This window comes from Myripristis murdjan, chromosome 22 (assembly GCF_902150065.1).
Source record: "Myripristis murdjan chromosome 22, fMyrMur1.1, whole genome shotgun sequence".
In the NCBI taxonomy this organism is placed as follows: Eukaryota; Metazoa; Chordata; class Actinopteri; order Holocentriformes; family Holocentridae; genus Myripristis; species Myripristis murdjan.
In genome coordinates, this window is record NC_044001.1 from 21,585,532 (window position 1) to 21,606,296 (window position 20,765).

The 20,765-nt window shown below is 44.2% G+C and overlaps 1 protein-coding gene across 4 annotated transcripts in view; it reads left to right on the top strand.

Annotated features, from left to right (window-relative positions):
* The window catches only part of LOC115354027 (AT-rich interactive domain-containing protein 1B-like), a 199,753-nt gene that overhangs the window by 156,520 nt on the left and 22,468 nt on the right, over positions 1-20,765 (top strand). For 2 of the 4 annotated variants that reach the window (XM_030044176.1, XM_030044177.1), the window contains exons 8-12: positions 4,790-5,114; positions 6,414-6,575; positions 14,827-14,963; positions 16,670-16,773; positions 19,836-20,036. In XM_030044176.1, the coding sequence (XP_029900036.1) occupies positions 4,790-5,114; positions 6,414-6,575; positions 14,827-14,963; positions 16,670-16,773; positions 19,836-20,036 (929 nt within the window). The remainder of the gene's footprint in view (positions 1-4,789; positions 5,115-6,413; positions 6,576-14,826; positions 14,964-16,669; positions 16,774-19,835; positions 20,037-20,765) is intronic. The other 2 variants (XM_030044178.1, XM_030044179.1) reach the window with 2 other exon arrangements.

The following is a 20,765-nucleotide window of genomic DNA, read 5'->3' on the forward strand; positions in this document are numbered from 1 at the left end:
TGCAAATCATCTTGATTCAGAATTCAGTTTTTATGGATTAGTTGGCATTGTATCAAAAAAATAGATGCAATTGCTTTAGAAACAGGTTAATTACAGAAAGAAGTTATCTCACCCTATTGGTGGATTTTTCCTCATTGTGTTAAGGAAAACTCTAGAGATTAATATTAAACTAAATGAAATATTAAGTTGGCATTTTTTGCACTGGAAGGGAAAGGAGAAGAATGGATGAATATGGAGGAATATGGCACTGTTACACACCGAGAAGGCTCGAATATATAACTCCTGAGTAAGATGGAACAAAATGGGGACAGGGGTGTCTAATTCTTGTCGCCACACTATTACTCTTTCTTGCTCACCTTCCAACCGATACCATAACCGTCAAAAAAAGAGAGAAAAATGCTGTTATTCATTTATTTTATTTGTGTTCAGCTACATGTGGACGTATACACGCTGCCCATATTCCTGTCCTTGGCAGCTCAAGCATGCAGCCATGTAATCTGCGTTCCACTCCTTATTGATGGAGTCCACAGATCCAGAGGGCGCGTCGGTGCACCATCATTCCTTACTTCACCGTAGCCGGGAGAATGGCTGCCTCGGCTATTAGAGCCGGCCAGTCCACTCTGCTGAGGAAGCAGTAGTCGGTAATCTGCTCGGTCACACTCCAGCTTCTCCCGCGGGACTGTAGGGATTAAACCCGGCGCAGGATACAGCGTCCGCCGAATGCGTGACCGTGCCGGGAATTTCCATGTAATTGTGAACGAAGCACCATGAGCCCCTCTTTCCCTTCTCCTCCCCTCTACCACGCTATAAATACCACCAACACTCCCCAAAGGCACCGAGAGCCCTAGCAGCAAGCAGGAAACCAACATTGAGCCACAAGGACAGGAGAGGGGACAAATGAGAAATGACATTGTCCTCCCCATTTTTTCCTCTTCTCACTGCTTGATCATTTTCCAGACTTGTATGAGCACAAAGTAGATAAAATAGAAGATAACACGTTTCTGTACACATTTCACCTCCATTAGTAAGGCTGATAATGTTGTTTATCTAGCAGAGCATATTTGCCCAACTGGGGCATCAGCTGTAGAACATAATGGACAAAGTATGACATCCACTGACTTTGTTCTGGCCCGTCTGAAGCCAGGAAGTGAGATTTCTGAGCACCGACGTGTATTTTTGGAAAAGCCGGTTCATTTTGCCTTATAAGAAGCCTTTGCCTCTGTCAAGAACAGGATTATGCAGACAGGCGCCCTCACATTTGCCAAAATTCATGCAAATGTCCTCATGGCACAATTATTTTGAAAAATTGCAGTGATGGTGATGACAAGACATTGGGCAAAAATTAAATTAGCTGATGGCACTAGAACTGTGGAAAAATAGCACTGACCTCATCCTTTTACATAAAAGACGGGCATTGGTCCCACTGACTCATATTAAAGTTGTACTGAAGTCAACCAGTAGAGGGCAACAGACAGACTGTCACACCCCGAGGTTCTGTGACGTCATGACTTTCATCTGTGCACATTTCTACATATCCTGACAATGTGCACAGCTTGGATTACACACATCCTGCATACATATATGCTATAAATGTGTATAATCTGTTAACTGCAAACTTGTGTGACATAGTTCCATCATATAATATAGCATCGTATCGTATCGTATCATTGTGTCATATTTAATATATCATAACATTATTTCCCTCATTCAGGTTTCATCTAATCTAATCGAAATAGGTATTTTTATGCTATGACAAAGCCTGATAAAGCATTGGAGGGTTGCATGAAGAAACCTAGAGTTTCAGGGTGACAGGCCAAACCCTGAGTCATTATAGAAAGTGGGTTACTAAAGAGGCTGTATCTGTCCTTGAAGAAACCTTCTGGCACAGCACCAGTCCTTCAAGAAGTGAATCATTTTTGACAACAAGACTCTCACAGGAAAGCTTAGCATTAACCGAGTCTCAAGCCCCTTTCCTTAGTCAGCCCAAGCAAATATGGATCAGAACTACCACATCTTCTTGAATAGATGTACATTATGACTGGTAGGTTCTCTCAGTGCAACATGTCAACTTGATACATTTTTTTCCAACAAAAAGCCTCTTTGATAAGACTTGGCTTAGATTTCTGCCCCAGTTGCACATATATTTACTGCCTCATGGAAACTCTCAGACACTCACTCCCGCTTTTGGGACTTTCGGCCTGCAAGCCAAAGATGGAAAAAAACCCAAACGCAGACTGTCCAAATTGGACTGACTGATACAAACAACTCCCTGGGAGGTGTGCTGGAGCCTCAGCCAGTCACGAGGGCCAAGAACCACAAAGTGTCCGCCCAGGCTATTGAGAATGTATGGCAGGCAGCCATGACATGAGGCTCAACAGCTGTCCAGAGGGGGCTGAGAGAGGTCGTTGACTGGGGCCTTGTTCATCTGCGGCAAAGCGTCCACTGGAGCCGAGAGGAAAGAGGCTGCAGGGCACCATTCCCAGGATTTTCCGCAATGTTGTAGGCAGTCGCTTATGAGTGGAAAGGGGAAACACGGAGATGTGTCTCTCACTGGTTCCAAGGTCTCAGAAGCATTATGTATGCATGCATACAGGCAGGCAGATGGACAGACAGACAGAAACACACACACACATAGACACACAAACCGAGTACCATACGTATCCTCTTGTGTTCGTTAGCAGACATCCTTTCTTCCTGAATGCTTCCCTATTATAGCCCCAAAACCCTTGACAGGTGTCAGCCGTACTCAGCTCACCGACTCACCAAAGCCTCCCCAGAAATAATCCGACTCTTCTTTTCCCATCTCCCACAGTAGATTTCATCACAATTTCTGGACAAATTCAAGCGGAGCTGCTGACTTTCATGGGAAAGACTTTTATTTTGATTCAATATAAATCCTATCTCAGGGAGTTGGTGTGGGGGAGGAGGGTTTTTTCCCCCATCTTCCCTCTGTTTGTCTGTCTGCTGCCCCCCCACCCTCCACCCCCCTTCCTCTGTTGGACTTGCAGGCTTATGTCATGTGGAAAGTGTCGTCAGTGAAGCAGCTCGAGGACACTGTGAAGCCATTTCCATTTTCGGAGTCGTTTTTTCCCCCCATGTGGAATATTGTCATTCAACTTTCCCTCGTTTCGGCATGCAGAAAAGCCTTCAGGTTTTAAAGGGACTTGATCCCCTTTTCCAGACATATTCTCAGAGGATTAAGCAGCAAGGCCCAACTAAAGCACCCTTAATCAAATCAAAATAAATAGCCCCCTTCACAATGGGGGATGCCACATTTTCCATTTCTATTTTGCAGGGGATTTGTCCCGGGGAGGGAATATCGCAGTGGAAAAGGCACAGTGCCTGCTGAGTGAATGAGATGTGCTGTGCTCTGTATGTGTGTGTTTTAGGCATCAATGTGCATATCTACTGCACGTGTGTTGGTGTGCACCCGTGTGCACGTTTACATGCTGTCCATGACAAGGCGGTGATTCTCTTTCCCCTCTTATTGCAGTTGGTGTGCTGTAGAGCTGGGCTTTTGGAGCCAAAATGGAGGGGTTTAAGTGTGCCTTAGGAAAGCTTTTGGCATTGCAGCCGTGTGACACTTGAGACCGGCGACAAAGCATTTACTTCAGATTAGAACACCTCTCGAGTGTTTCACAAAGTCTGCCTTAAGCTCAGCAATTGTTCCCAGGGCCAGCCAGGAACCTACGGCTGTGAAAAGTGTCACCAGACTGCATCCTGTGTTAGTGACACTGTACAGAGAGTAGCAACATAGTGTTTTCTTCACTCCACTGGAGGGTGTCCAACTGCGTGTCACAGAGGCTATGAATCAGAAATTTAGGTCTGCACTTTACATTGTTCATCTAGCAAAAGAATATTTACTTGATATATGCAAGATGGTTGAAATAGTTTTGTCACTGTTATGGGAATGAAGAACAGTTGGCAAGCTCTTGATAAGCATTTATTTCTCTCAAATGAAGTTATTCACAGCACCCATCTGCAACCATTACAATGCAATTTTGTGTCCCTTACAGTAAGCAATCTGTCTGATTCAAGTAGGAGGTTGAATATCTCAAGTGGTGACAACTCATATTTTGCCTTTTGAATGATATTGTGTATATGACAATACTTAAGCCCTTTTTACACTGACCTAAAAACCCAGGATCTAGGACTTGAAAAGTGTGACTGGCTTTACTGGCATTTCAGTCCAACGTCCTGCCCTGCAACAGGTGTAGCTATTTCAGGTCTGGTTGGCATAGGTGTAAATGGGTGACCCACTAATATGCAACCTAGTCCATTCCTATTTGAACGTGGGCTTTCAAATAATCTCAGTCAAATGCTCTGTGGTTGGCCAAAAACCCTGACTGTGCACCCCGTGATGGACCCGCATTATAGTGTAGTCATGGCACCAAAGCCACAGTAGCCCCGAGGCTTACCTCCTCTGTTGGCATCTTCAGCAATTCTAGTTTGTCTCAGCGATAAATTTTGCCTGTTTCTGTTCAAGCAGCCCTTAAGCTCTGTTGTACATTTGTCAGCTGCTGAATTTGAAAGGCCAGCTGAATGAGGTACATATAAACTGCATGAACATGGAAACATCTACATAGGCCACCATGTTGTAGAAATATGTGTGCAAGGCTTCTGCTAGTATAACTGGTGTCACCCACTTTTTTTATTTTTATTTTTTTTTACCAGGTATTCCCAAGTAAGAAACAAAAACCTGCTTGCTTGGTGTGAAAATGGGATTACTTTGCTGACGGTTGTGTTTCAGGCATCCATCAGATCATTCACCTGTTTCGTCTTTTGCCAGGTAACTACCCTCGGCCCTCCAGCTATGGCGGGACCCCTAGTACCAGCTACAGCGGTCCCGGGCCCGGCATGAACAACAGTCTTGGGATGAACGCCAGCGGCCCCATGCATGGCCAGGGGCCTGGACAGCCTGTACCTGCAGGACGTGGCCCTGGGACAGGTAACCAGAGCCGATCGTACCCCTCTATGGCCCCCAGCTCGCCCAGTATGCCCCAGACTGCTGGACCGGGAATGGGTCCTCCTTCACTGGGCACCTCCAACCGCAAGGCCCAGGATACCACAGCAGCCCCCATGCAGGTTTCTGCTGCCAACTCAACACACAGCAGGTGAGAGCAGGGCAAGGTTTCACAGCAGACAAACATAAGTTCTTTAATTTCTTTTAATTTTTTTGCTAGAGATAAATGCTTTCATGTGATATTTCTGCTTTGCCATGTGTGGCCCCTCCTCAGGAGATATGCTTGGATGTCTCTGTGTGTGTGTGGGTGGCTGTTTGTACATGACAGCATGTAACATCAGTGTACGCACACTAAACTGTGCCATAATGGTCCCAATAGTGACACTGACAGCGAGGAAGAAGGAGATGAATGGACTGGAAAGCTATTAGAGCTCTGCTCCAAAAAAATACAGTCCAAACTCTTTTGGGGGGCTCAGACTATTTTTACTTAACCAGGAAATAGTGGAATGCTAAAATTAGCGGCCAGCATGCTTCTCTATCTCATGTCACTCGAGAGACTTTGGTTCCATGCAGCTTGCGATCCAATGAATGGCTCCTCTCTGCAGGGTCGCCTGTGGGGAGGTGTGCTGAAAAGCGCCACGGAGGGTTTTTGTGCCACTGAGTTTGTCTTTTTTTATTTTATGATGAGTGCCTTTTCTCCTTCAGATGCGCAGGCAAGAGCTCGTTCTCAGGGGTTCCATGCTTCTACGAGCCAATTGCAGAACTATCCCTATTTTCACACATCGCATAAAGTGTCTGACATTTTGATAGCTGGCGCCATCCAGCAAATGCCATTTGTTGCTGAAAGAGAGATATTGGATTCTGAGAGCCCTATATGGGTTCAGCACTGCACTGTCAAAACATAAAAAGATGAAAAAGCAACCTACGGATGTAACTATGAAAACACTAGAGACAGAGGTGACACCAAGCACCTTAACACAAATACAGAGTGCTTTGATGCTATTACGGAATATGAGTTATGGGATATTATTTTTCCATCAGGGCTGGTATTTTGAATATATGAGTGTTTTTTTTAGTGTTGGAGACCGGGGCTGTTGTGGGATTGTGTGGGCAGTAAACTTTCGCTGAACCCTGCCGGGGGAACTTGTGAAAACATGGCCGCCTTTAGAGAGGAAGGGTGGATTTCTTAGTTTCCTCCAATCGGTGCAGGGCTTCGCCTAACAATGCATCATGGGAGCCGTCTTGCCAACATTTCTGCAGGCTGAAGTGGCAGATTAACATTTGTCAATGCTCATTCCCATTTATGATGATTTATGAACAGCATGAGTCATGATGAAGACTGTGAGCCAGTGTTGATATTTCAGATGATATCTCTGTTTTTCTTTTTTTCTTTCTTCTTCTTCTTTTTTTTTTTTTTTTTTGTCGGGCCCTGTTGTTGCCCATCTTGCAGACGGCCTCCCTATGTGAGGTCACCGGCCCAGATGCACCCTCCCCCTCCCAGTCCTGGCCACTGGCCCCCACCCCACCCTACCTCCACTCGTCTACCACCTTCACCTCCACCCCGACCTCACCACCCCTCCATGCAGCCATCCTCGCATTCACAGCACCATAGGTATGTTGACCACTGTCCTACCATGCACACGTGTGTGTGTGTGTGTGTGTATCTGCTTTTGCATGTGTGTGTGTGCATGAGTATCTGAATGTTTCCAGCTAAACAGAATTTAAAGTGATCATGATGGTATTTGTCACAAGCTCCCTGTGAGAGCGAAACAGGAGGAGTCATCGTTGTTAACATCATAATTGCCGTCATCACCTTCATCATCATGACTGTAGTCATCATTATCATCATCAGCATACCCTACTCACTCTAATGGCAAAAGCAAGGGAACATCACACACACACACACACACACACACTCACAGTTTCAGATTATTGTGTGTACTGTGTTGGCATTTGGGGGGATTGTGGTGTGGCTGACAGTGTGTGTGATTAATGAGGTGCATCAGGGGGCCCTGTGCTGCGTGCACGTTCACACACACACACACACTCTCACACTCACACACTGCTATGCAAATGCTGGCTGAGCCATTAAGAGATGGCTAGGCTGTCAATAAGAAGTGGCATGACATGATCCCCACTGCTGGGACCAATCAGACTACCTGTCAGTCTCCCCTCACATTCACCAAGACAACACAGAGGTGTAATTCAGGGAGAGAAGGCGCTGTCTGTCTGCCTGTCTCTCTCTCTCTCTGTCTCCCTGTTTATAAATTTGTCTAGAAGTTTTTGTATGTCTCTCTCTGTTATGCTACACTGCAAACAATGTCCATTTCGAAAAGAAATTTCTCCATTTTTTTGCACTGCCCAGAGATCACCTGTCAGTCAAACAGTGGTGTCGGGACTGTAACATCTTTTTCTTTGGATTTCCTGTTGATGGAGTTTGAGTCTCTTTAGGTGGTGTTCTTTTCTTTGTTCAGCCATGGCGACTAAGCTCACGCTACTCCCTTCTACTCCGTCTCTACTGCCAGTAATAAACCACTTCACTTCCTGTGCAGCGGGAAAGTGCTATAAGATAAAAGTTGTTTAGAACAGCAAATGTAAGAGCTTTCATAACATGGATGTATGTTCAGTCACTGTTGTGTCACTGTTTTAGATAGAAAGGCACTAGCAAATACATTTATGAATATGAAAATGTCACACATTATTGCTTTAAAATTAGATTTTTTTTCCTCGTAAGAAGTAAAAAAAAAAAAAATCTGCCAGTAGGTTAAGACAATTTCACTTCTTTCTAAAGCAAACCAACTTGTTTATGAATCAACTGTCATTTTCTAGCTACTATCGAAGTGATCAGTATTGAGAATTGCTTAGATTTAAATAGATATAGATATAAATAGTGACACTTGTTTCTTTTGTTCTGAAACAAAATATAATTTCAACACTGAAAAGGCAACTAAATGACATTTGTTTGCAGAGAACTCCTCTCTGTCACCTGTTTCACTTCCACTTGTGTGTTTGTCTGCCATCTTTCATTCTCCCGTCTTTCATCCCAACCCGTCTGCTTCTGTCTGCTTGCTCTCCTCCCACCTGTTTCACTCTTTTTACCATCTCTCCCAACTGTATCGCCCTCTTTGTCTCTGCGTAGCTCTGTTATCCTACCCAGACTGTTTTATCTGCCTCAGCCTTTCTTCTTCCCAATTTACTTTTTTGTTCTCCACTGTCTCCAGCATGCCCTTGTTATGTTTTCCTCCCTCAGATCCCACTTTAGAACATCTGAGGGAGATCAGGAGAGAAATTGGCCTGCGAAACCTGCAGTTTAAAGGCTCCAGCACCCCGTTTGCTCTTTCATGGAGGCGATCCAGATCTCGTCGCAACATTTTGAAACATTCAGACCCAATTCTTCTCTGTCTCAGGAAGACGTTATTAGCAGAGGCATGTGTCTGGTTTCCCTTTTTGATGCATTGACCCCAAATGAACTGCTGCCAATCCCACCCCCGCCCTGGTACAGGAAGTCAGGGCTTGTCAGCAGTGATGTCATTGACTAGGTCTGAAGATAGATTGGTTGTCATTTAAGTTCCTCTTCCTTTAGTCTCCTAATTTCCTCCTCCATTCTTTTCCTCTTGCCCCCCCAACCCTTCTCCATATAATCCCTCCCATTTCCTCTACTCAACCCCCCTCTCTCTCTCTGTACCCCCACTCCACCCTTCACCACAAACTCTAACACATGCACACAAATGCACACACACTCCCACACACTCCAGGTTCATTACGCCGAGTGAAAAGAATGCCAAATGAGCAGAGCAGGGCCACTTCTGATATCCCATGGCTGCAGGCGGGGGTCGTGATTAAATCTTGATAAAGTGTGACGTGAGTGTTTTTCCCTCCCGAGCCCTTTGAGAGTTTCTCCTCGACCGGCCGGCTGGAATCACAAACAAATATCCCGCTTTTATCAGCTAATCAGTTTGAGCGGTCGTTGAGAGAAAAAAAAATGCAGTGTGTCTTAATGACTTGAGAGTAAACAAGGGTTTAGTGTGGAGGATTTGGGGAATAATAATAAAACCTTATCACCCAATATGGTTTTTGTTTTGTAACTACATTGAAACATGGCTATTTGTATGCATTGCAGGATCCTAAGTCACACAAACCCTCACCACTCATAATGTTGGTAATCTAGGAACTGAAGCTTATGCTGTTCATTGTAAGTCACTCTGGGAACGTAAAATGTAAATATTCACCTGTTCACGCACCATCGCATAATTTCCAAAACAGATAGGGATCAGTCTGAAAATGAGGTTAACTTTCCACAAAATAAGGTTAATTTCATAAAAACTTTTGGATGTAGCAGGTTCTCAGCTGGCAGCAGCAGCATGATGAATTGCAGAGTAAAAAAGTATGATGCCATGTTCGGATAAAGCAAGCCATGGTCGAGGCTGTCATTGTGGAGGAGTTACAAGTTTGTTTAGAAGAAAGGTGCATTTTTAGAGACTTTAGGGGATACGGATTGATGTTTTTTTCCTTTTTTTGGAAAAGAAGAGAGAACAGAAAGTATTAAAAGGTATAAGCTTTTTCTTGGCAGGAGCTTCCGAGGACAGAATTGGCTTTTCAAATGACTTTCCAGCGCTGCCGGCGACACTCGACAGAAATTCCTGGAGCTATAGGAACGGGCTCTGTCGAAAAAATAAGCACTTAGTAGAAGAAGAGCAAAGCTCAGAGAGGGAAAAAAAAACAGTAAATCAAAGGGAAATTGAAGGGAGGAAAATGTTGGAAGAGGGAAGAGGAGAGAAGAAGAGAGTGCTTCCAGGCAAATCCTCGCCAAATAATTCATTTCTGACCTCCTTAGTAAGTAAATTTGCTAAATAAATAAGAGCAGCGCTTGAATGTCAAGAACGGGGGATGCTGCCTGTGGCGCTTTGTCGCTCGCAGTCTTGGCAGTGCTGCGGAGCGCTCTGCTTTCATTAGATGGGCAAAATAAATGGCTTCTCCTCCATCCATCCTGAGCTGTTTGATGTTTGGGAAGGAGGGGTGGGAGAAGGGAGTAGCTTTTCTCTGGATTTAATATGTTAAAAGCTGTCCTTTTATTTGTGGGTTTATTCTAGTTCCCCCCTCTCTCTGTGTGTGTGTCTGTGTGTGTGTTGAGTTGACTCAGGAGCTTGAAGGAGCTGTGAGCCCAAAGCTGCCCTGAGAACAGATTGGGTCCATATATAATTCATGGCCTCCAGCCGATCCACTCCATCCATCCATCCATCTATCCATCCAGCAGCCTCTCTCTGGCTCTTTTTCTCTGTCTCACACACACACACACACACACACGAAGGGGGATTGATAGGGAAGGAAGTGCATGAGACGCTCAGCCATTACAAAGCCCACCCGCTCCAGTCCTACTGGTGCGCTCGCTGTCTAGTCCAGTCAGTGGTCGATGTGGCCTGTCACCGTGAATGAAGGACAAAGACACTGGCACTACTTAGAGACAGAGTCGAGCCTGGCACCTCGTCACCATGGCATCCCCTTGGCAACGGCGCCCAGCCCGTTATGCCAACACGCAGACACGCTCAGACACACACTGACACACATACACCCTGCCCGCGGTGTGAGTGTGGCCTTTGCCGGTGCCCTTCACACATGTGGACTGAATAATAGCAAAGGGAGACAGGGAGAGAGAGAGAGAGAGAGAGAGAGAGAGAGAGAGAGAGATGGCTGCACGGGGAGGGGAGGAGGGAGTGAGGGGAGACAGAAGGAGAGGAGGGACAGCTGAGGGAAAGGACAGACCAAAGAAGAGAAAAGAAAAAGCGAGAGATAGCAAGGGAAAGCGCAAAGTGTGAGAGGGAAGATGGGAAAGGTAGAATGAGAGAGAGAGTGAGGGACTCTGACGGTGGTCTTAGGCCTATATCAAGGACATCATAGTATCATGATATGGCATAAATTATGTCTTTTCCTCATTTTAAAGGCTGAATCACAGTAAAGGGATGCGAATTTCTGAACTTAGTTGACTGTTTAAACTCTTCTATTATTTGGTGGCTCACTGAGTGGAGGCTAACTTAGCAGCAGCAGCCTGGGTTTGAATCCAGCCCTGACCCTTTGCTGTGTTTCCCCCCTCTCTCTCCACTATATCTGTGTAATAAAGCAGAAATGCCCCAAAACATAACAAGAGAAAAGAAAAACAAACACGCTAAATTTTTCTATTATTTGCATTCCCCTGCTTTGTCATCATATCTACATTACTAGTGGTCATTTATCAGAAATCTCTTGTATGTAAAATATCAAAATATCTATCAGTCATCCCACATCTGTTGTCATAATGTAATATTTATTCATATATTTTTTATTTCACTGAAGTTGCCAATTGCAGATTTTTTTTTTTTAACCAATGTTCAATATCTTCAAATTTGAAAAAAAAAAGGTAACCAAGAGGTTATTAGTACAAGATTGTTACAATATTATTAGTTCATCTTTTTAATTAAATGAAATCAATAAAAAGAACTAAGAGAATTTTGTAAAGGCAGCATAAAATGATCAAAGATGTATTTTCAAACAGTATTTAAAAATCTTTTCAAGAAGAGTTCCTCCCTCTGCGATCTTTCATTACAGAGAGGGAAAACAAGGACATTCTGATATTCAAAAAGCGGCAGATGTCAGCCCTAGCCTGCATGTCCTGTAAGATATTATAAATAGAAATGCACTGTAGTGATCATTACAGAGGGGAAAAATAAATGCACTTTCCACTTGTGCATTTCAAGATTCTCTAATTTGACTAGCACCGCATGGGATAATGACTCGGTGCTGCTGCTTTGCTTAATAGCGCTTTCCAGGCAGCCCGAACCAAAGATTCAACGCTGGTTCGCTCAAGCTCAGTGTCAAAACTCAGCGGTAACTTTCTGAAAAACCCCAGCGAACTCTGAGAAAAAGCAGAGTTTCCTGGTATTGTTTACATCTCTCTCTCTCTCTCTGTCTCTCTCCGTCTCTCCCTCGCTGGCTCAGCAACCTCAGGCCACTCCTAGACAACAAACTGAGAAAGCGCTTTTGTGATAGTGTGAGGATAGATGTTTCCATCTTTCTGACTGAGAGGCCTGTGTGTGTGAGTGTGTGTGTTTGTGAGAGAGAGAGAGAGAGAGAGAGAGAAAGAGTGTGTATGTGTGTTCCCTTAGCTCCTTCTCATGGTACAGCGATTACCTCCAGCCCTAAGCCCTGAGCTGAAAATACGCCCCCCACTGGCTCACCAGGGACCTGTACACAGCACTCAGGCTTCTTCTCCTTCTTCTTCTTCTTCTTCTTGCCTTTCCCTGCTATTATTTCCATCTCTCTCTTTCTTTCTTTCTCTCTCTCTCGCTCTTCCTCTCTCACTCTGCGGCAACAGGATGCTTTTTTTCCCCAGCACAAAGGTGCCCGAGAGCAAGATGAATGCGCTGTGCCTTTTTTTCCCGATAGCGGCACATGCATATATTAAGTGTGATTAAACGCTGTGCGGTGCCTCCATCAAGTGCTTTCTAATGGGCTTTTTTATGACATGAATTAGTCATAATGGGAGAGCGCCACAGTCGAAAACCCCAACCACTGTAGTTCTTGTTGTTGTTGTTTTTGTTGATTTGGATACTTCACTGTTCACATGAGTGCAAGTGCTTATACTGCTCAAAGTGGGCGGGGGTGTTTTGCCATATAGATAAATGAGGTATAGATGACATTGTGCATTTGACATCTGTAAACTTGTTCCCCTTCTGTGCTCCTCTGCCGCTGCTTCTTCTTTTGTGGGAGTTTGGATCTACGGCGCGCAGAGTGCAGCGTTGTTAGTCGAGAGAAAAAGGTGCGACGATCAAAAGGTAGATTTATTTCTGTGTCTTGACTCACGCACAGATCTTTTTAGGGAACACGTAGGCAGCCACAAAGGAAAATCTATATTTCCCCATTATAGGGAAATGGGGCCAGATAAGAGCGTGGATTTGGTGTGCACTTGTTTCCTTGCCATGGAGCTCCCCTGTGCACCCCGGCCTCCATAGAGGGATTACATATGTATCATCAGCCGTGCTCTATGACTAATTACATCTGTGAGATGAGATTACGGGGAGGTTTACCAAGCCGATCCCTCCTCTTAGGCTATGTGTATCGGTTCCAACATGAGGTATTACGCTACGTGTGTGTGTGTGTGTTTGTGTGTTGGAGAGGGAGTGAGAGGGAGGGGGGGCATGGCAGTTAGGAGGGTATTTGAATGACATAAATCCAGATAGTAGTTTTTCTTTCCGTCCACATGAGCTCGGTGCTGCCTGTTAGACCAGTTTATTCTTCTTCACGGTCCGTTGCCGCACGCTGTCGTCCCTCAGATGCCCTTTCTCTCTGGTGCTGTGGCGTCTTCGAAACTATGCGGTGTAGATTAGGAAGTGCTCTGGTTTCCTTCAGTCCCGGTTTCTTCCTTTCCTCCTTCTCATCTTTTTCATCCTTCTCTCCTCTCACACTTTCCTCTGGCGACCTCCCTCCCTTGATTTCTTCTCTGTCTCAATCTCTGTCCTCTGTCTTTGCTTTCTTCTCCTCCTTCCTCTCTTCTTATTTAATTTATCCTGTTTTTTAGCATTTGCAATCCTCCTTTTCACTCTTTCTTTCTTATTTCTTAAGTCCTATCTCACTCGAACCCCCACCACCACCTTTGCACCCGCCCTCTGTTTTTCCTATGGGTGTCCAAGAGATAATCTGGAGTCAGCAGGAGACAGAGACAAACCAAATTGTTCCAAACATGGTGTTCCCTTTCAGCCCTGTGCCATTGGCTTTTGCCTGCCTGGCATGCCATGATAGACACCACTTTCAATCTCTCTCTCTCTCTCTCTCTCTCTCTCTCTCTCTCTCTCTCTCTCTTTCTCCACTCTCTCTCCCTCAAACACACGCACACAAACACAACACACACGGATGGCTAACATTCAGCAGGTTGCAGATAAGCCCCTCTGATGTCACTCTCAACGCCATGTGATGAGCCACCAGAGAGAGAGAGAGAGAGAGAGAGAGTGAGTGAGGCTGAGGGAGGGAGATGGAACAGAATTGATTTCTGCCGTCGCTATGGCAACAAATAACATGATCCTCTCCAAAAGCACACCTTAATTAGTTAAATTATGACTTGTGGGAGAGGGGAGGGAGAGGGATTTGTACAAGAGCAGAGACGGGAGGATAGAATAGGTTTTCTCCTCTGATGTTGCTTGCTCATCAGCAGTCTTTTGGAAGGGCTCTTTGTTTGATCAGGGATATGTACTGTGCTTAGGCTTTTTATTACGACTTACAGATATGTATGCTGCCGGGCTTTTTGTACATCCACAAAGAAGCATGGCAGTGACAGACTGCCAAGTATCGTCGGTGTGATTTTGTGACTTCTGTTCCTCTGATGTTATCAACTGTCATGTCTTTGCAGCCCGTCCTTAGACTGCAAAAAATATCCATCTGAGCAAGTCTCATTCAGTCTCATATACAGTCGTTAACCTGTTTTTCTTGAAACAAGTGAAAAATCTGCCAGTGGGATGAGATAATGCCTCTCATTTCCAACGCATTTTCAGGATTTTGTTCTGGGAACAAATGGAAATATGTTGAAACAAGGCAGAACAAGGCCCACTGGTATCAAGAAAATAGCACCAGATTCAAGAAGATTCTGGAAACAAGGTGATTAGCGTTGGAAACAAGTAGGGTTATCTCACCAAGCTGTCAGATTTTTTTCACTTGTTTGAAGAAAAACAAGATTTTAACATCGAATATGAGTCTAAATTGCTTGATAAGGACTGATTTTTTTTTTTGCATTGTTGTGCATCTAGACTCCATTTGTCTCTACCAAAGCAACTAACCACAATTCTCTGTCTCTCTGTGGCTTCCACATTTTCTTCCTCTCTCTTTCTGTCTCTCTGCGATAGGCAGGGCAGCTACCAAGGCCCGGGCATCACCCAGGCGAGCACCATGCCCACTGGTGTCCCCTACAGCCAGCCAGCGGGCAACAACAGTTCAGCCATGGGCATCCCGCAGGGTCCGGCCTACAATATGCCACCTTCAGGTAACACTTGAACTAAATGCCAACTAGCAGAGGTTTCCTCCGTGGCCTATATTGTGCAGGAGTATGGTTTCTTGAAAAATATGCAGAGGGAGCAGGTGTTGACATTAGCAACACAAATGTCAGCAACTTCAGAAACAACATTTATCAGGCACTGGAGGTAACTCGAGGAAAATTACCTCCACTGCTTCCCATCATCGTGATGCCCTGGCATACAGGAGTTTAAAACGAAGGCTTCGCCCTGTCTGCTCCACTATCTTATTTCAACATTGTGATGAACAGAATGCAAGTTGTTAAGATGGAAAGGACTCTTCTGTTACCAGAGCAGTCAAGAGCCTGCAGGTTAATGACAGGAACAAGCAGGCATCGTGCTGCACCACTCAGTATTCACCTACCAGTTTATGTTGATTTTACAGTAGAATCGACTTGGTATCTTTGCCATTCAGAGGAAGAGGGAGAGAGGTGGCGAGGGCAAACAAGAGAAAAAGGGTGAGAAATCAAGAGAGTCCTCTGCAGTGCTAGTTATTTTCTCAGCGCTCTTATTTTTTCTGTTAAGCTGGCCCTCCAGTGAGCAAAGATTAATGTGGTGCGTCCCTTTTTCTCTCAGCCCTTCACCCTGCTGCATTGTTGCTAAACGCACCTTGGAGAGCACTGTGGCTCCCAAAATGAAAGCTGCCTTTTTACACAAAACCAAATATCAGGCTGCATGACATTTGGAAAACTTCAAACGAATTAGAGCACCAAGGTTCTTCAAAACTCATCTGGCTTGCCCCTGGGCACGGTAAAAAGCCATTAGTTTTCCCACAGCGCCGCAGCCCACAAGGGAAAAATAAAGGGGGGAACCTTGCATCCAAGGACCCCTTCTCTCTCTCTTAATAAGAAACATGCAGCTGGCAGTATGAAAAGTAGTCTTGAGGATCTTAACTCACTCTTTTTTCAGCGCGGAATCTGTGAAGGTGCACAGATGTTTTAGAGAAATCCTCTTGTCAACCCACATCAAGTGAAAACTAACCCTCCACATTTTGTTGCTGCCTTGAATGTGTGAGAATTTGCGTGATTTCGCTCAAACTGAGGCAACAAGATTTGAAAGAGTGCCCCGGCTTGCATTTAACAAGGTCTCTCTCGCTTTGTTAAGAAACGGTGTCTTTACATCTTTTTTTCTTCACTCTTTCATTCCTTGAGAAAAAATGCCCAGAGAGGATTCAGCAGTCTGGAGCACATAGTAAAAGAGTGTTTCAACTCCAGAAAGAGATAACAAGAGTCAACATTGTCGAATTTTAACCTTCGCAGTATAGGAGCTTTTATCTCGTAGCCCTTACAAAGGACATCTACTTGGCACCTTTTTGTTTGGAAGTCAAGATGCCTAAAATAGACATGAATACAAAGAATGCCTACGATATACCCAGCAGCTCTTCATTCTACTTGAAAAAAAAAAGTGTGAAAAAGTTTTCTCCCCAAAAAAATCTCAAAAACTCTCTCTGCTTAACTTGAATCGAGTTCAACATCAGTTCACTTGAGACAATGGTAATTATTATGACCAAGGAACCATTTATGATAAACTGCTCATCCCCTCCAGCTGCTCTTTCCACTCCTTCGTATTTATAGACTCCAAGCTGTGATGGTGTATGCGGTACTCTCAGCAATTTTAGTTTTGCATACGATTTTTTTTTTTTTTTTTTCAACTTATTGTTTTCTCATTCTCTGTGAAGGAGCCATGGGAATGTCAGGAGATGGGACGATGAGTCTGGATGGGAAACCAAAAACAGACGTCAAGGATGAGAGTGGCCCCCCCAGTGAGCCTCACAAACCCAAGGTGCGACCCCGCCCTGTCTTCCTTTTTCCATCTTTCCTCTTCCTTCACTTTCTCTCCCCCTCTCTCTCTCTCTCTCTCTCTTTTTTTTGATCTCGCCCCGCTAATGAAGCAAACCAAATCTGATCAGCATATGCTGCCTCAGCACAGAGGGCCGTTTCTCTGTTGTTTTCTCGCCATATTTAATGATTTGTTTAACATTTACCATTCCTAATGTTTTCCTCGCTTTGTTTTTGCCCCCAGCACTCTCTTCTTGCTGATGTTTTGGCAGGCCGAGCTGCAAAGAGAGAGAGAGAGAGAGAGGGAGAGAGAGAGAGCTTAGCATCCACAATACACACAAGCACATCCACGCATCCAAACACAGTGCAGCTGTACAGAACATACACACACCCGTAAACACAAAGACAGATGCAAGAACACGCACGCAGTCCTCTCCAAACACACACACACACCCTTCCTTTAAACAGTGCTTCCTCAGTGCATCTTCTCCATACACAATTACACACACACACACACTTTCCCTCTCACACACTCACACACACATCCCAATACACAGTGCTGACTTCTCATTTTGCCCTACAATTGCGGCTCGGCTCGGCAGCAGCAACAGCAGCACTCTGCTCTTTGCTCTTTTCCAATTCTGCCCCCCTTTTGTTTCTACTTTCCCCCGCACACATACACACACACACACACACACACACTCACATGCACACAAACCCCTCCATCATATACACTACACGTCTTTCCCTCCAAATCCCCGTCTTTTCTTTTGCTGATTATGGTAGTAAGGCCTGTTGAATTATTTAAGGCAGTCAAAGCAGCCAGAAAGACCCCCAGTGCTCCCCAAAGAGATGATCTGTCTGCCGAGAGAGCGAGAGAGAGTGAGAGAGAACTAGAGACCGAGAGAGAGAGAGAGAGTAAGAGAGCGAGAGAGAGAGAGAGAGAGAAACAGTGGAAGGTAAGGTTTTGCTGACATGGGCAATCTGTCACTGAAACACATACCTGTACACAGACCCGAAGCACTTGTCAAGCTCTCGTACCCTCTCTTCCAGTCTCTTTCTCTCTCACACAAACATACATGCACACACACACACACACACACACACACACATGCACACTTACGTAAATTCACTTTATACTCATGTACACGAATAGATCGACTCTCATATCCAGATACAGACTTATGCTGACATACTTATACAGGCTAAGATGCAGCGATTTATACACACAGAGGAGCTAGTATCCAAACACACACACACACACACACACACACACACACACACACACACACACACACACACGTATGTATACTCACATACTCAGGCATACACACGCTTCATAAATCTTGCATCCAGACACACACACATGCACAAAGTACTGCAGTCTAGCATGCACACATAGGGAATCACTCTTGTGAATACAGACCTAAAGTGCACTATAACAGAAATGCACATTAAATCACACATCGAGACTAAAACACACGTGCAGACACACACATTTATCCAGGCTAACATGCGCAAATTCACGCAAAGAAAATCTCCAGTTCAAACAGGCACACACATTTACACTTAATGCACATATGTAATAATAAGAATGATGGGCATTATTTGTATAGCACCTGTCATAACCAAAAGTTCAAAGTGCATACCAATAAATGAAATACACAAAACACAGTTTAAAAACATTTAAAGGTGCACTATTCAAAATTTAGCATTGACTGACAAAAAATTGATTGACCTTTTAGAAAAATGTGGAATAAGCATGAAATATATCAGTGAGTTAGAACAACGATGATAAACATAAACAATTCTAAAAAATTATGACACAGTTTTCATACATGGATGCAGGCTCACTATTTGGCAAGATCAGGTTACTGCTGCACTGCATCTGTTCTGTTAAATCTCAGCTCTTGCTCATTGCTTAGCTTACTGGTACCACTTTATAATACTTTATAGTGAGCCTCAAAAATGTATGAAAACTGTGTTATAATTTGTTTATAATGGTTTAGTAATGATTTATAAAGTTTTTATAACCTAATTAGTAACCTAATTATGTAATTCATAGATCCGTCATTAGGGTAGTCATTTTGTAAAGGAATATCTGCTTATTCCTTTTTTATCAGCAGAGGCCCTAACTTCAGTCAGTCTCATCTTTAATTATCAGTCATTTATAAACCAAGATGCAAGACATGCATAGATGATTTATTATCTGGACACACTTAGATGAAACTAAATGCATGCTAACAGTAGACCAATACGCCCCCACATACACACTGTTAAATCCACACACACACACACACACACACACACACACTGGCACATACTTTGGGTTGCTTGCTGCTGCAGCCTTTGAGCGGTGATGTCAGTGTTGCTGTGTGTACAGTAGCACACAGCAGGGGCTCGCGATGAGGAGGTTGGGGTGAAAGAACATAGCACTGATGTTTTTATCCAAAGCGAGTCCCATGGGTGTAAACTTTTTTTTTCCATATATGGCCTCAGTGGGAATGGAAACCTGAACTCTGTCAATGGGCCTCACTCTATTGGGCTACAGGGTAAAACAGCACAATAGCAATAACAGTCAGTTTTTTCTGATAAGACTTTCACTTAAGCTTGAATTTTTCCTCATTTTTCCTTTCCCCTACCTAGACCTTGATAAAGCTGAGTAACTGTTTATGCTTCCTTAAGTCACCCCTCTATTTTTGTGTGTGTGTGTGTGTGTGTGTGTGTGTGTGTGTGTGTGTGTGTGTGTTACTGGGGAGGAATTAGTTAGGATGAAAACCCTACATAAGGATGAAACCTTGGGGACATGAGGTGAATTTGTGCAACTAATTTTTTTTTTCTTTCTAAGTAATGTGAACTTTTAAGGAAAATCTTAAATTAAGATGCTTCAGGCAAGATTTATTCAGTGGCGAATTTCAGTTGACTCTGATTTCTCTGTATTCCCCTTTGGCTTTCTTTCTCTCTCTTTCTCCTCCGCTCTACCCTTTCCATCTCTGTTTGCCTTATCTAAATTTCTCCCACCTCTTTCCCTCCTCCCATCCCCTCTCTCCTCTCTCTCTCCATCAGCTCCAGGATGGCTACAATAATAACAGTAATAACAGCAGTAGTGGCTCCCAGCAGTGCGTGTCCCAGCCGGCCACACCGGGCGGCGCCCTGCCGGTGCCCTCGCCGCTCTCACCCAGCCCGGCCAGCTTGTCCTCTTACCACGGAGACGATAGCGACAGCATCAGCAGCCCCCCCTGGCCCCCGAAGGCCCCCTCCAGCCCTGTAAGGACCCAGAAAAATACATTAAAGACAGAGGCACCAAACCATATATTAGTGACGTAAAGATCAGTTTGACAACTAATGTATTATTTGCTGAAACAACTTCAAAACCAGAAACAACAAAACATAATCTACACAAAGCAAATTTCCACTCTTAACATTAATACTAGTACAAGTTGTTTGTATGATTGATTTGTGTGTTTATGAAGCTGGTTTGTATTGAAGGATTAATGTGTAATTACATGATCAAAAGCTTCTCCATTTTCAAGATCACAGAAGTATTTCTAACCCTGGAACGAAGCCAGATGTTGTTTAGGACTGAACTTTGTCCAACTTGTTAAACTTGGTGTATTTGAACGTGCCGTGAATGAACACAGACAGCACACTAAACCAAATGCTTATTTAACTTGGACATTCAAGAAAAGGCCTTCCTCAGGATGTAAACAGATTAGATGACTCTTTGATGATCCCCATGGGGAAACTGGGTTGTTGTTGCAGCAAACAGTTACAGGACTCAGCAAAGAAAAACAGAATATAAACATGAAAATAGCGTTGAAACAACAGTACAACGAATTGGGATCTGTACAAACATATGCACCCGTCAATTTCAACAGGTCAAGTGGAATGCACAAACAAAACATGCAAAATAGGAGCAGTAGAACTCATTAACGCAGTGAGGAAATGAGTGCATAATGTGTACAACTTAGAAATATGCCAGCAAAACTATGAAAT